This window comes from Lissotriton helveticus, chromosome 6 (assembly GCF_964261635.1).
Source record: "Lissotriton helveticus chromosome 6, aLisHel1.1, whole genome shotgun sequence".
Lineage (NCBI taxonomy): Eukaryota > Metazoa > Chordata > Amphibia > Caudata > Salamandridae > Lissotriton > Lissotriton helveticus.
In genome coordinates, this window is record NC_136067.1 from 53,862,364 (window position 1) to 53,875,071 (window position 12,708).

The window sequence follows — 12,708 nt, forward strand, 5'->3', positions numbered from 1 at the left end:
ATAGTCCACTCTACAACACAATACTTCACTCTTCTACATTCTAAATCACTCTACTCTGCTCTATGACAGTCTACGATACCTTACTATACTGTTCGACATGCCAGTTCACTGTAAAACTTGCTGCTCCAATCTACGATACTTGACCCCACTATATGAGACACCATGCCCCTACATCATATAACACTGTACAATGCTCCACTACACTCTACTCCACTGTATTCCAATGTACACTACTGCACTTTGAGACAGTAATCTTTACAACACACTCCTCCACTGTACTGCACGACACTCCACATAACTATCCACTGGACTCTAGGATTTGAAACACATTTCTATTAAAAAACTTTTAACAAATTGAAATTACATGAAAAAAAACAAAGGTTAAAGCTTAGTTATAGTTAAAAAAACTTTTTTGCCTATACAAACTAAGCTTCAACAACACAAACTTTTAAAATTCTAATGGTATGGACAGTGGCCTGGCGAGCCAAAATGGCCGTATGAGTTAAGCTCTCTCCGGGCAGCCAGGTCAAACAATCCGTTTTCATCAAGCCCAGGGGGACCTTCGACGAACATCCAGGATGCAACCTGGAACAGGCGTGGCCCATTAGTGAAGTGTGCCAAGCTGACATGACCGGCATTTGGTGGAAGAGTGCTGCCGGACCACGTGGGCCGCTGCGGTACCAGTTGGTCCTTCTTCATAGCACAGAGGAGATTGGGGGGGAACAGATACAATAAGCATCTCTTGTTCCTGGGACTGGTGTTGGCCAAGCGAGACACAGCTCAACATTGGAGGGCGGAGTCCCCATCCTCTGTGAACGGATGGAGAGTAGCCATGGACAGGTGCATGGGGATGGAGGTGGCAGTCTTCCAAGCAAGGGGTAGCCCTCAGAAACATGGGAACATTTGGAAGAGATGGGCAGAATTCTGTGGTATCCCGCTGTCCCCCGCTCAGTCTGCTGACGTCGCTATTGAAATAGAGATACAGATATATGGCTCGGGAAGAGGGTAAAAGTCTCACATTGCGGCAAGGTATAATATATATATTTTTTTAACCTTTATTTTTCAGGTTTGTAATGTAACAGTTACAAAAGGAAATCCCCCCCCAGATGGCATCATAACAACACATGTATACAAATCGACATTCTCATTATGGAACTTTTTGGACATAGACTTCACCTGGATATACTTAGATCCATGAGGAATAGTGGAATAACAGACAAATAAATAGACATCATCGTGAGGAAATAACCAGACCTCGCACCATGCACTGTGCCAAATAAAACTTAGGAGACACCCCCCCGCCTCCCCATCAGACCCCGATCCCTGCGCTGAGAATAATTTGCCTTGGGAAGATTGCCCTCTCATTGCCAATCCTGAGATACACATGGCTCGCCAGGCAAGCAGGTCCTCTGGTAATTTCTCATCCCTCCTGGTGCTCTGCATATGTGTTTCTTCGGCTAGGGACCATTCTCTCACGTCTCTAAGCCATGTGGGTATCTCTGGGGCCCTCTGTCCCATCCAAGTTATAGCTACCCTGCGCCTGGCCAGCACCAACATCAGTTGCAGTAATTTATAAGAAAGTGTCCGTTTCCTCGGCCTAGGGACCAACGCCAGTAAGCAATGTAAGGATGTTAGTGTGATCTAGAGGCCTGCAGTAGCAGTTATGTGATCTACAACGCTTGCCCAAAAGCACCTAATTAACGGGCAGTCCCAGGCTAAGTGCAGGAAGCCCGCCCCCTCCGCGCTACATCTGGGGCAACTGTCCCCTCTGTCCTCAGAGTAACGACTCCTCAGAATCGGAGTGAGGTAGGTACGGTGCAGGAAGTTAAAGTGTATTAGTTTAAAGCTCGCATTGCATGATACCTTACGCGTCAGAGCCCCTATGCGCTTGCGCTGCCCCTGGTCCAGTGGAGAGCCCAAATCGGCTTCCCAGGCCACACAGGCCAGTGGCACCGGCGGGGCGGAGTCTCGTTTCATAGCTGCATATAGCAGGGAGATTAGTCTGCGTCCCCTGCCACAGGACAGAAGAATATGTAAGGTGTGAGTCATGGGAGGTGCCTCCGGACACTGAGGCCAGACCGAGCGTACTACACCGCGCAGTCCCTGATAGTGTAGATACTGTCCTCTACTAAGGCCAAAGGTCTCTTCCGCCTGCTCATATGTCATGAAGTTCTCGGTAGGGTACAGATCGGCCAGGACCTCACAGCCCCCCTCTCGCCATTCACGGAAGGACATATGTTGTTCCATTGCTACCATGGGGGCCAGTATCCACACCTGGAGTTCCCTATGCAAGGGCGCTGATCGCAAGACTCTTTCTATAAATCGTTGCTAAACGCCCGCCGTGTGCCTTACAACGTAGGGCAACGTATCGTTTGCCCCCCTTCCCTGCATCAAAGCCACTTGTAACTCCTGCACCGTGGCTCTACCGGCCAATAGTCGCGTCTCCCAGAGCGGCAAGGTATAATATTATGGATGTGGTTACCGTCCAGGGTTCAGGGGGGTGGTGTCCTACTTATGCTTATTTTATGGGGAAAGATTCTTTGTGTTCATTGAGGCCTGCTGTATTGCAAATCTTATCTCCATGGGTAGGCCTTCCAGGGCTGGATGTGCTCACATTTTCAATAAAATCTGTTTATAAAAAATAATTGTAACGTTATAATTATAGCTCTCATTTATAATTTATTCACCACCTTCAAATTATTACAAGTAGCACACCTCGTTCTCACACTTAATGATACTTCACTGTACAACAATACACTGTACAAGACCTCCCTACTGCACAACACTGCCCTTGATAATACTGAACTATATGACACTACTGCACTGAACTACACTCGATGCCACTACACTCCACAACACTTGGTTTATATAGATACAAAAAACGTTATCCTAACCTTAACTAAACTTTAACCTTTGTTTTTTCATTAAATAAATATATATATATATATATATATATATATATATATATATATATATATATATATATATATATATATGTGTGTCTGTGTGTTTATATGGGTGGGTGGGTGAATTAATAGAACTGGCAATATTGCCTGTATTTAGGTTGCAAAAGTATAAATTCTTGTCAAATATATCTCCTGGCATTTCCAAAATAAGGTGAAGATACTACAACAATGTGACTGTGAAAGAAGTGCTCAGGGTTCCGCAAGTGAATGGGATTATTCAGTGCTTATGCTTATCAATGAGATCCCCTAAGTGAGAACTCAATTTCTAAATGGTAGCTAACAAGGAAGGCCCCTTCGAAGATGTTGTGTGCTAGTACACATTCATAATTGCATGTAGACTAAAAAACAAAATCTAAACATACCGACGGGGAATCCAAAATCATTTCCTCCACTGCTGCTACTTCCAAACCAAGTCTGTCAGCCAAAATTTCAAATATGTATTTATATAAATCATCAATTTTAGTTTTTCTGCTCTCTCTCGCTTCTCTATATCTTGCCTGGAAGAAACAAAGAAATATACATGATTGTTGAAGAACGACATGAGATGCCAGTTCAAACTCTTCTTTCAATAACATTAGTCACAAGACACAAATGCAGCAGCTATTTTGCACAAATGTTGAATATGTTTTTGTATTATACAATAGTGTCACACTTTGTGGGAAAGTAGGTTCTGCTTTCATGGTAGCCCCTGTTATGGCTTAAACCAATGAAGGGTGAAAATCCCAAACTATTGAAGTGGTCCATTTCCCTACAGGGAATGGACTTTTCTGTGGAACATAGACCTGGGAGTAACCATGCCAATGCAGATGGAATCTCCAGATATATCCACTTAGAAAATGAAGACTCAACTGGGCAAGGTTATTCTCACCTCCTTTCGCTGGGGTGGGAGGGTGTGTGTGTAGTACATTAGGATCTGCTTTCATGGTTACCCACAATTTCTACTGATGTTATTCTGTTGTCTCACTAGTCTGACTGGGATCCTGCTAATCAGTACCACAGTCACAGTGTTCTCTTCCTCAATTTGACATTGTAAGTACTTTGGTACCTTCCCTATTGGCTACTGGTGTACCCTTTTAAGTCCCTAGTATATGGCATCAAGATACCCAGGGCATAGGTACACCGGGGGTCTCCCATGGGCTGCAGCATGAATTATGCCACCCATGAGAGACCACTCAAACTGTGATTACAGGCTTGCCATTGCAGCCTGTGTGAGCTGGTGCTGGTACCACTCACCACAGATATAAGTTTCCTTATATCTGAGATCACTGCACTTAAAATCAAAAAGTCACCCATTGGGCTGGCCTTTCAATCCTGAAAGAAGGGTGCTAGGTTATAAGTGTGAGGACACACCCTCTGAACCCCAGCATTGATTCTCCAGGTTTTGAAGTGTGGTAGGCCATTTAATACATATAGTGGACATCAAGTCCATTATGAGATGCCTAACTATATATTGTCTAAACCACAACCGGTTTTGTTTGGTATCAAACATGCTGTAATCCCACCCCAACACCGATTCGAATGTTGAATTTAGGGTCCCCATGTACTGGGGAGTTCCTCTAGGAAGCGGCGCGTATTCCTGTTCCAGCCTTCAAGGGTCTAACAGCAAGCTAGTGCTTACCCCAATCCCAGACACGATTCTGCCCTCCTGCTGCTGAGCTGAGCTCCAGCAGGGGGCAGTAGAACAATATGTTTCCCATCACAAGGAGGTGTAACCCCCACCCAGACAGGACCTAGTGTATTGGGCCAGGGTGGAGGCGCTTGCCAGCGCCATCAGACTGCTTTGAAAGGCACATTTGGTGCCCTCCTCGCATACTCCAGGTTGGAACCAGTTCAGGGAGCTGTTGGTTCTTGCTCTGGCGCAAAATTGGACAAAGGATGTGGGAGTATCGCCCCCTCTGACCAGCCCCTCCTCTGGGAGGGATCCCTGAATCATCCCAGCCCTTTCCCTAGGGTTCTTAAGGGCTTACCTGTGGGTGTCTCTTCAGATTCGTCGTGAGACAAGATTCAGATCTCAAACCACTTCAGTATGGAATCAAGTCTGCATCAAGGACTGAAAACCTTCCTCGACGGCAGTTCAAGCACTAGTCATCTCCAGACTGGAATTTGGCTGTTCTACCCTTCCGGGTTTACCCAAGATCTCCCTGTAACCCTTAAAAGCCTAACTCAACGTGGCTGCTAGACTACTCACCGGCTCAATGAAATTTAACCACATTTCACCACACCTGAAAGCTCTGAACTGGCTTCCTCTAGAGGCCAGAATACAGCTTAAACTGGCATGCATCACACACAAGGCCTTATTCTCTAACTCCCCTGCATAACTCGAACAAAAACTTGTGCTATCCAGAGGAATCAGAAACTCCCAGTCCGCCAGAGACCTGTTGCTCCAACCTGCATGCTTTCGAGAAAAAATAAATCTATAATCGGGCTCTCTCTGGGGCTGCACCAAGAATACGGAACTCACTCCCGCCCACCATTAGAAGAACTCCTTCTCTAGCATGCTTCAAAACGGATGCCAAAACTTCCTCATGGGTAAATTCCTCGCTTAAATTTGTGCCCTCACCAACCTCAGAGAACCTGATTTACTTCCAACTACTGCCTCCCCTTGGATTATCTAGTCACCCCACCAAGGAACCTGGGGCCTTTTCTTGACTTTTCTTGAGTATTTTTATATGTAAACTGTATATGTGTCTTGCTATCTCTTTTGTACCCAGCACCCCATCCCTGCCTAACCTATTGTATATTCTTGCAATTCCTAGCCTTTTGTACACTCCCATGATTCCTATAAAGCGCTCTGATACCCTTACGGGTCAAGTTCGCGCTCTATAAACACAAAAATAAATAAATAAAGGAAAACTCCTGTTGCTCCTGGTCTCATCGTCCTGCCAGTGTTCTGAGTCATCTGTGCCTGTGCTTCATCCAGGTTCTTCTCCAGGCCTATGGGCATCAAAGACACCAGACGTAATCTCCCTAGGAGTAAAGGAGTCACTCCCCTGTATGTGCAGGCACCACAACGAAACTGACTGCTGTGCTGTTCCTGAGGTCCCACAGACTATGAAAGGCTCAGCAACACAGGTGGGGATTCTGCAACTCCCTTGAGGCCTGCACCTTGCTGATCCCATTGCTGCACCTTTTTCATTTTCCAAGTCTGTTGCCGCTGCCAAGGTTTGTTGGTGTTTCCGCCGGACACCAACCCACTGGTTCTTGACTCCCAATGTGGGACAGCATGTGGAGGCTCCTGGTCCTCACAAATGCAGCAACACTGTCTTCGTCAACAATCCTGCATCTTCCGTTATTGGCAGTCATTGGTCTTCCGTGCCTCAGGTTCACTCCCGAGTGGCATAGACTCGTCCCCTCTGCTTGCAGGTACCCCTCATCGAGAATCCATCCTTGGATTTCACCAGACTCTTTCACCTTTTTTGCCAATGGAGATGTTTCTGAAGTCCTCCATTGATTGTGGCCTACTGCGGTTTCCGACGTTACTTCGCACCTATGCACCCGGCTTCCCTGATGTAGGTATCCTAGTTCTTGGGCTATACACACTTAATTTAATGAATATTCCATCAGTTTGCACATCATTTGTCTTTAGTCTTGCACAGTGTGTCACATGATTACTGTCATATGAACTCTCAAAATTAATTTGGCATGGGTTTCCACGTTGCATCGATAACCAGGATACACACTGAGTGTGAGGGTGCTCTAAGTACCCTAATTTGTGTAAGAGCATGTACTGCAATCCCTTTATGAAATCTGTGTCACAATATTTTAGTACCGGGGGGCGTGGCTTGGACGCCGAGACAACATGGCGGTCCATCCGTGAGCTCAACTCAGATGCGGAACTTCCTCGAACAAAAGTGCCTCTAGACACGGAGTTTCTCGGGCTCTGACAGCGGTCCCACTTACACGATGTGGCTGTGAGTCTTCATGCTGCTTATGGCTTGCCCAGCATCATGTTTGAGCCCATGAGCCGCAGCTGTGTTTTTTTTTTCTCCTCATAAATCGCGCTCCGATTGTTTTCGGGACTGGATGTCCTTTACCATTTGGGATCTCATGCAGGCTTTTTTTGGCACCAGGTTCTTAAATTTCACACGGTCCTCTGTCCTTACCTACACTTCATGATGTGGTGATGGGGAGCTGGAAATGGTGATGGTGATTTCACCGCAGTGAGTTACTTCTTTGGGTCTCTTGAATCCACCTGCACTGCATTACAGGGTGCTCTCACCTCATTATTGTGCGCTGAGGGAGCCTTTTCTTTGCTATGGCTTGGCTGGTGTAACACAATATATTTCTGCCGATACTGGACATTTTCTGATGTGGCGGTTCTTTTCCTCGTTGGGGTGATTATTAAAGAAGTTTTTCAGTCAATAATACACTTTGCTTCTACCCCTCTGTTTTATTTCCAATTTGCCTGTCTACTTTGGATGCTCATTGATATTGCCTTCTTCTTCGTTGGCATATGGGAAGAACCCGCCCGATTCTACTTACTTTTCATCGCTCTTATCAGCAAACTATGATGGCCAGTGGCAAGTGACCCTCACGCCACTTCTAAACCATCCTTATCAGGCGCAAAGCCCAAAAGGCACAAAAATGACCCACCTTCTCCTATTCTCACCTCACAAAATCTGGTACTTGACTCTATTTTAGATGAAGTATGGGGTCTTCAACCTTTTCATGTCTGCTCCCAATGAAAAGTTACAACAAATAGAGGACCGATGGATTGTCTTGGAGGGAAAGGTGTCGGAGTTTTAGCAACGTGTGGGAGACCTTCAAGATATTACTACAAAAATTCCTATACTAGAGCAAGAGATCACAAACAAACTACACACCGAAGACATTGAAAATCGTAATTGGAGAAACACCTTCGCCTCTGTGGTCTTCTGGAAAATATTGAAGGCATGGATATACTATCCTTTTTGAAGAAGTTCCTCCAAGACCTCTTAGACCTTCAATCCTCCTCACCTCTCAACACCCAGCGTGCACATCGTTTGGGTCTTCTCCACCCTAATTCCAGCAAACCACGGGGTATTCTAATACTCTTGCTGGAATTTTCCGAACTTATGCTTGTTCTGTAGGCAGTTAAACTCAAACGACGTTTCACTTGGTCGGGACATAATATATTAATTTCACAAGATGTCTCCAATGCAACAAATGCTCGACGTTAAGAATTTCTGGCTGATGAGACATTTGAACATTCAATATGGCATTCTCCATCCTTGCCTTTGCAAAATCACTCACGAAAGAAACTCAAGATCTTTCAACGATCCTGAGAAACTGAAATTCTTTCAAAACAACATTTCGTCTCGCAAAATGGATACTAACATTTAATTTTCTCTTAGTTCACTGGTCGATATCGTTCTTCTAAATTTGATCTATTTTGTTTCTCTATTATTCGTTTTCTTTTTCTTTCTGGTATCATTTCATCCTTTATTCTTTTTTATGTCTTAAATTATTTCTATTCTTTTGTTTTCCTTTAAAATTCTTTATTTCCTATTATGTGTTATTTCCTTTATTTCCTCAGAGGCCTTTTATTGCCTATTCACTCCTACCACCGTCCTTGTCTTCGGCATCACCATGCTCCTTTCACATCGGTTGCTGATCTTTCTTCGGGTTTGGATTATTTTCCTTGATCTGTCTACTTTGTCTTATTATCTCTATGAGTGTCTTTCTTTATTTCGACTTTTGGTTTTCCCGTTTTTATAACAGTTGACAAATCTTGTCTCTTTTTCTTTTTTATTGGTCTCACAGTGTACTGTTACTGTTTCCATATGTCTCCCCCCAACCCTCAATATGTTTAACGTTGGCTCGTGGAATGAACGTGGTCTCGGTTATCCTGTCAAGCGTCAAAAGGTATTAGCTCAAATATCCAATATATATATATATATATATATAAATATATATTTTGCCTTTCTACAGGAGACTCATTGCAATGATATAGAATCTCTTAAGCTTTAGCGTAAATGGGTTAATCAAATTGTTTTCTCTCCTGCTGTTGACAACCAATGCGATGGTGCTATTTTATTTCATAAATCAATTAATGCACAGATATATTATCAATGGAATGTGATTCCAATGGGCGATGGACTTTGGTTGATGCTATTATTTTAAAAAAACAAATCACTTTCTTTAATATTTATGGACCGGTTAAACCCGATAAACAAATTTGCCATTATATTACATTGAAATGATCCTCTATTCCTAACCCCAATATAATCATTGGTGGCGATTTTAACAATTGGCTAGATCCCTTTTCTGACAGAAAATCTAAATGCAAATTTAAACCTGATAAGACCCATAAATCATTTCAATCTGCCATCGCCTCTCGTCCCTTGTATGATGTATGGAAAACATGTAATCCAGATATTTGTGAATTTACTTTCTTTTCACCTGTTCACCATACTAAGTCAGATATTAATTATATTCTGGTTTCTAAATCACTACTCCCTTGTATCCATTCCTCTGAGATTGGTTCTATTTTTATTTCTGACCATGCCCCTATGTCTGCCGCTTTTGATATGTGTCTTAACACTTGCAAACAAGGCTTTTGGCATTTTAATAATTACCTATTTTCAGACCAAACTTACATTTCAGAAGCGACCTCCTTTATTCATTAATTTTTTCAATTCAACAAACCTTTGGATGCCTCAGCTCATAACAATTGGGATGCCTTTAAAGCATCATTTAGAGACTTCACCATTTCTTACTCCGTTAAGAAAAATACATTACTCAATGCTAAATATCAGGAGACTCTTCAAGAGAGATTAAGACCCTGGAACACAACTACTTTTCATCTAAAGCCCCCTCCACTCTGCAATAATTTATTAAAGCCAAATCTACTTTGAATAACATTGCCACTGTTGATGCTTGTAACATTCTCCTTGAGATTAAATCTAAATTTCATGGAGGACAAAATAAGGCGTGGAAAATGTTAGCCAACTATTTAAAAATCAAATCAGAACGTAAAAATATTGGGCCTATCCACTCAGAGATAATAATACTTTATGTGATTTAAAAAAAAAATCATAAAAGGGTGGACTTACCACCATGCAAGCAACATTTTCATCATAAAAACAACACAAAATCCACTTTAAATCAACTTAAAAACTGATATCATAAAATATGCAAAATTAGCGGGGAAAGGTCTAAAAGGAGAAAGAATGAAAGGAGTCTTGTGAGTTCGTTCTGGATGCACATTATTTTTAACTCATAATAAGAAGGGGAGAAGTAAAAAGGTATGGGGGAGTAATGGGAGTTCAAACAGGGGGCACGTTAATTCTTAACTCGTAATACAAAAAGGCGACCGTTTGGAGAGGAGGGGAAAAGAGTGGAAGAGTCCGTGGCCGGCCAAAGCCTGGCCTATTGTCCGGAGACCTCTTTGGTTGCTGCCCTGTTTTCCAGCTCTACGGCAGTGAGATTCAAAAATGTTATGGTTTTACATGAGAGTTCTATCCAAGTTCCACTTAGGAATCTTATCACCGCCGCCCTACAAGTTCTCACCTGGGCTTCTCTTAGAAGTGATTGAAGAAGCGTTTTTCTAAGATTCTGAAGTGCCGGGCATATGCATATAAGGTGCAGTAAAGACTCTGCGCCGTTGCCACAGAGGCGGCAGTCGGGAGTTGCCCACAGCCGTAGCCATCTTGGAGTGAGATCTTTGGACAAAAAGCAGCCCAGCCTTAACAGGCTTAGTTTCCTTTTGTAGTGGTCCCTAAAGCATTCTTTCAAATATTCCTGAGGTTTTAGGTGGGTATATGACGGCAAAACAATCCAGGCATGGTTTTTGCCAGCCATTGCTGCTTTATCCATGAGTAATGATGCTTGTTTGACTGCTTTCTTGGTTATCAGCTTGAAAGCAGAATAAGTCATGGGCGAAAGCCAGGATTCTTCCAGTTTTAATGCTTCGAGAGCTTGCCTCAAGGTCTTATATGTTGAGTCTGGAAGCCCGGCCTGTTTTTCAACTTCTGACCAGCAAAGGTGCGCCAGGGATTCGTCTGCTGCATCCCTCATGCGCCAATAATATTTGACGAGTGCTCCTTGTCTTGCCGGGAGCTGGTTGGTAAGACCGAACTCCAAACGAATTTGGGCTTGAGAGATGTGACGCGGGATTGAGAAAAGCCTGGATTGGGCGAGATTTAACACTGCGAAGTCCCGGGTTGCCAGTAATTCAGAGCCATATGTTAGTGATGGCAGAAATTTAGCGGCTGCAATTTTAAGAATGTGGCTAGTGGAATGTCCGTTTAATTGCTTTTGGACAGTTTTAAAAGCAAATTGAAGCTGCTTGGCTTTGGATTTCCCTTGTTCCAGGTGCTGTTTAAACTTTAATCGGTGGTCCAATAAGATTCCCAGGTATTTATATTGATCTACCTGGGTTGGAGAGGTAGAATGTATCTTCCAAACGAAATTTTGTTTTTTCTTTCTTGAGCCGCCGAAGCATAGGATGTTTTTTTTTTTAGGTTTATAATCAATTGTGCGTTCGAGAGGTACTGCGACAGTTTGGAGATCAAGCGTTGTAGACCGATGGGGGTTTTTGAGAGGAGCACAATGTCGTCTGCATATTGAAGACTTATTACAGGTGAGTGGTCCAATTTTGGTGGATCCCCCTGAATGGTACATAGGTCACTTTCTAGGTCCGCGGTGTAGATGTTAAAGAGGCTGGGGGCCAGTACGCAGCCTTGCTTTAAACCGTTGGTTGTGTGGAATTTCTTTGTCAGGCGTCGACCATCTCCTTTTTTCACTTGGACCCAAGTGTCTGAATAAAGCTCAATTATTGCTCCCAACAGCTTTGGCGGCACGCCCCAGGCTTTCATTTTAGCCCAAAGATTTGATCTGGGCACTTTGTCAAAGGCCGCTTTTAGGTCCAGGAAACAAGTGTACAGCGGGGTGGAGTTGTGGATTGCTTTGTTAACAAGGAGGCTTAACGCGGATAAGTTGGTCAAGGTGCCCAGTCCTGGCCGAAAGCCTGTGTGTGTCTGAGGAATTATCCCTGTGCTGCTCACCCAGGATTCCAGTTACACCAACAAGTTGGAAGCATAGATCTTGGCCTCCACATCTATTAAGGCTGTCAGCCTGTAGTTGTTAGGGTCTGCGCGGGACCCGGATTTGTAGATTGGATGAAGAATGCTGCCTCTCCATGATTCGGGAATGTTCCCCGTCTTTAGGCTGTGACCAAATAAAGGAGTTAGTTGGCTGGCCAGAACGTTGGATCTTTCCTAAATAAGGCATTGGGAAGCCCGTTTGGTCCGGGCGCTCCATCCGCTCTCAATGATTTTATGGTGTTTGAGACCTGCTTTAATGAAAATGATTCCATGTCTCCCGTGTTCTTTGATGGCGGTGAATTCCCAATGATTTTTGGAACTAGCTTTGTGCTCAGGCTGGAGCGAGGAAGCTCCTCAGGACGCACGGCGTTATAATCAGTGAGTGAATTGTGCGAGGAATTATATAATAAGTCAATGTGACTACTCCAGAGCTGGTCCGTCATGTCTGAGTTAAACTGGCAATGTTTGCCATTTAGCATAAAGTTTATTTTTGCCCATCAATCTTTTGAATTCTGTAATGTGCTTGCGTGGAGTATGGAGCACGCAAATTTTTCCTTATACATTCGCTTGTCCAGATTGGTCTCTCTTTTTAGTTCTTTTTTTAGAGATTAGATTGTGTTCAGCGTAGGTTGTAATAGCTGAGAGTCTTTTTTGCGTTCGGCCCTAAGGAATGCGTTTAATTGCCTTTTTAGCTGGCGCAGTTTCGGTGTGTACCA

The 12,708-nt window shown here is 43.7% G+C and overlaps 1 protein-coding gene across 7 annotated transcripts in view; it reads right to left on the minus strand.

Annotated features, from left to right (window-relative positions):
* The window catches only part of DNAH8 (dynein axonemal heavy chain 8), a 10,041,960-nt gene that overhangs the window by 9,792,103 nt on the left and 237,149 nt on the right, over positions 1 to 12,708 (minus strand). For all 7 annotated transcript variants that reach the window (XM_078647354.1, XM_078647353.1, XM_078647356.1 and 4 more), the window contains exon 3: positions 3,329 to 3,463. In XM_078647354.1, the coding sequence (XP_078503480.1) occupies positions 3,329 to 3,463 (135 nt within the window). The remainder of the gene's footprint in view (positions 1 to 3,328; positions 3,464 to 12,708) is intronic.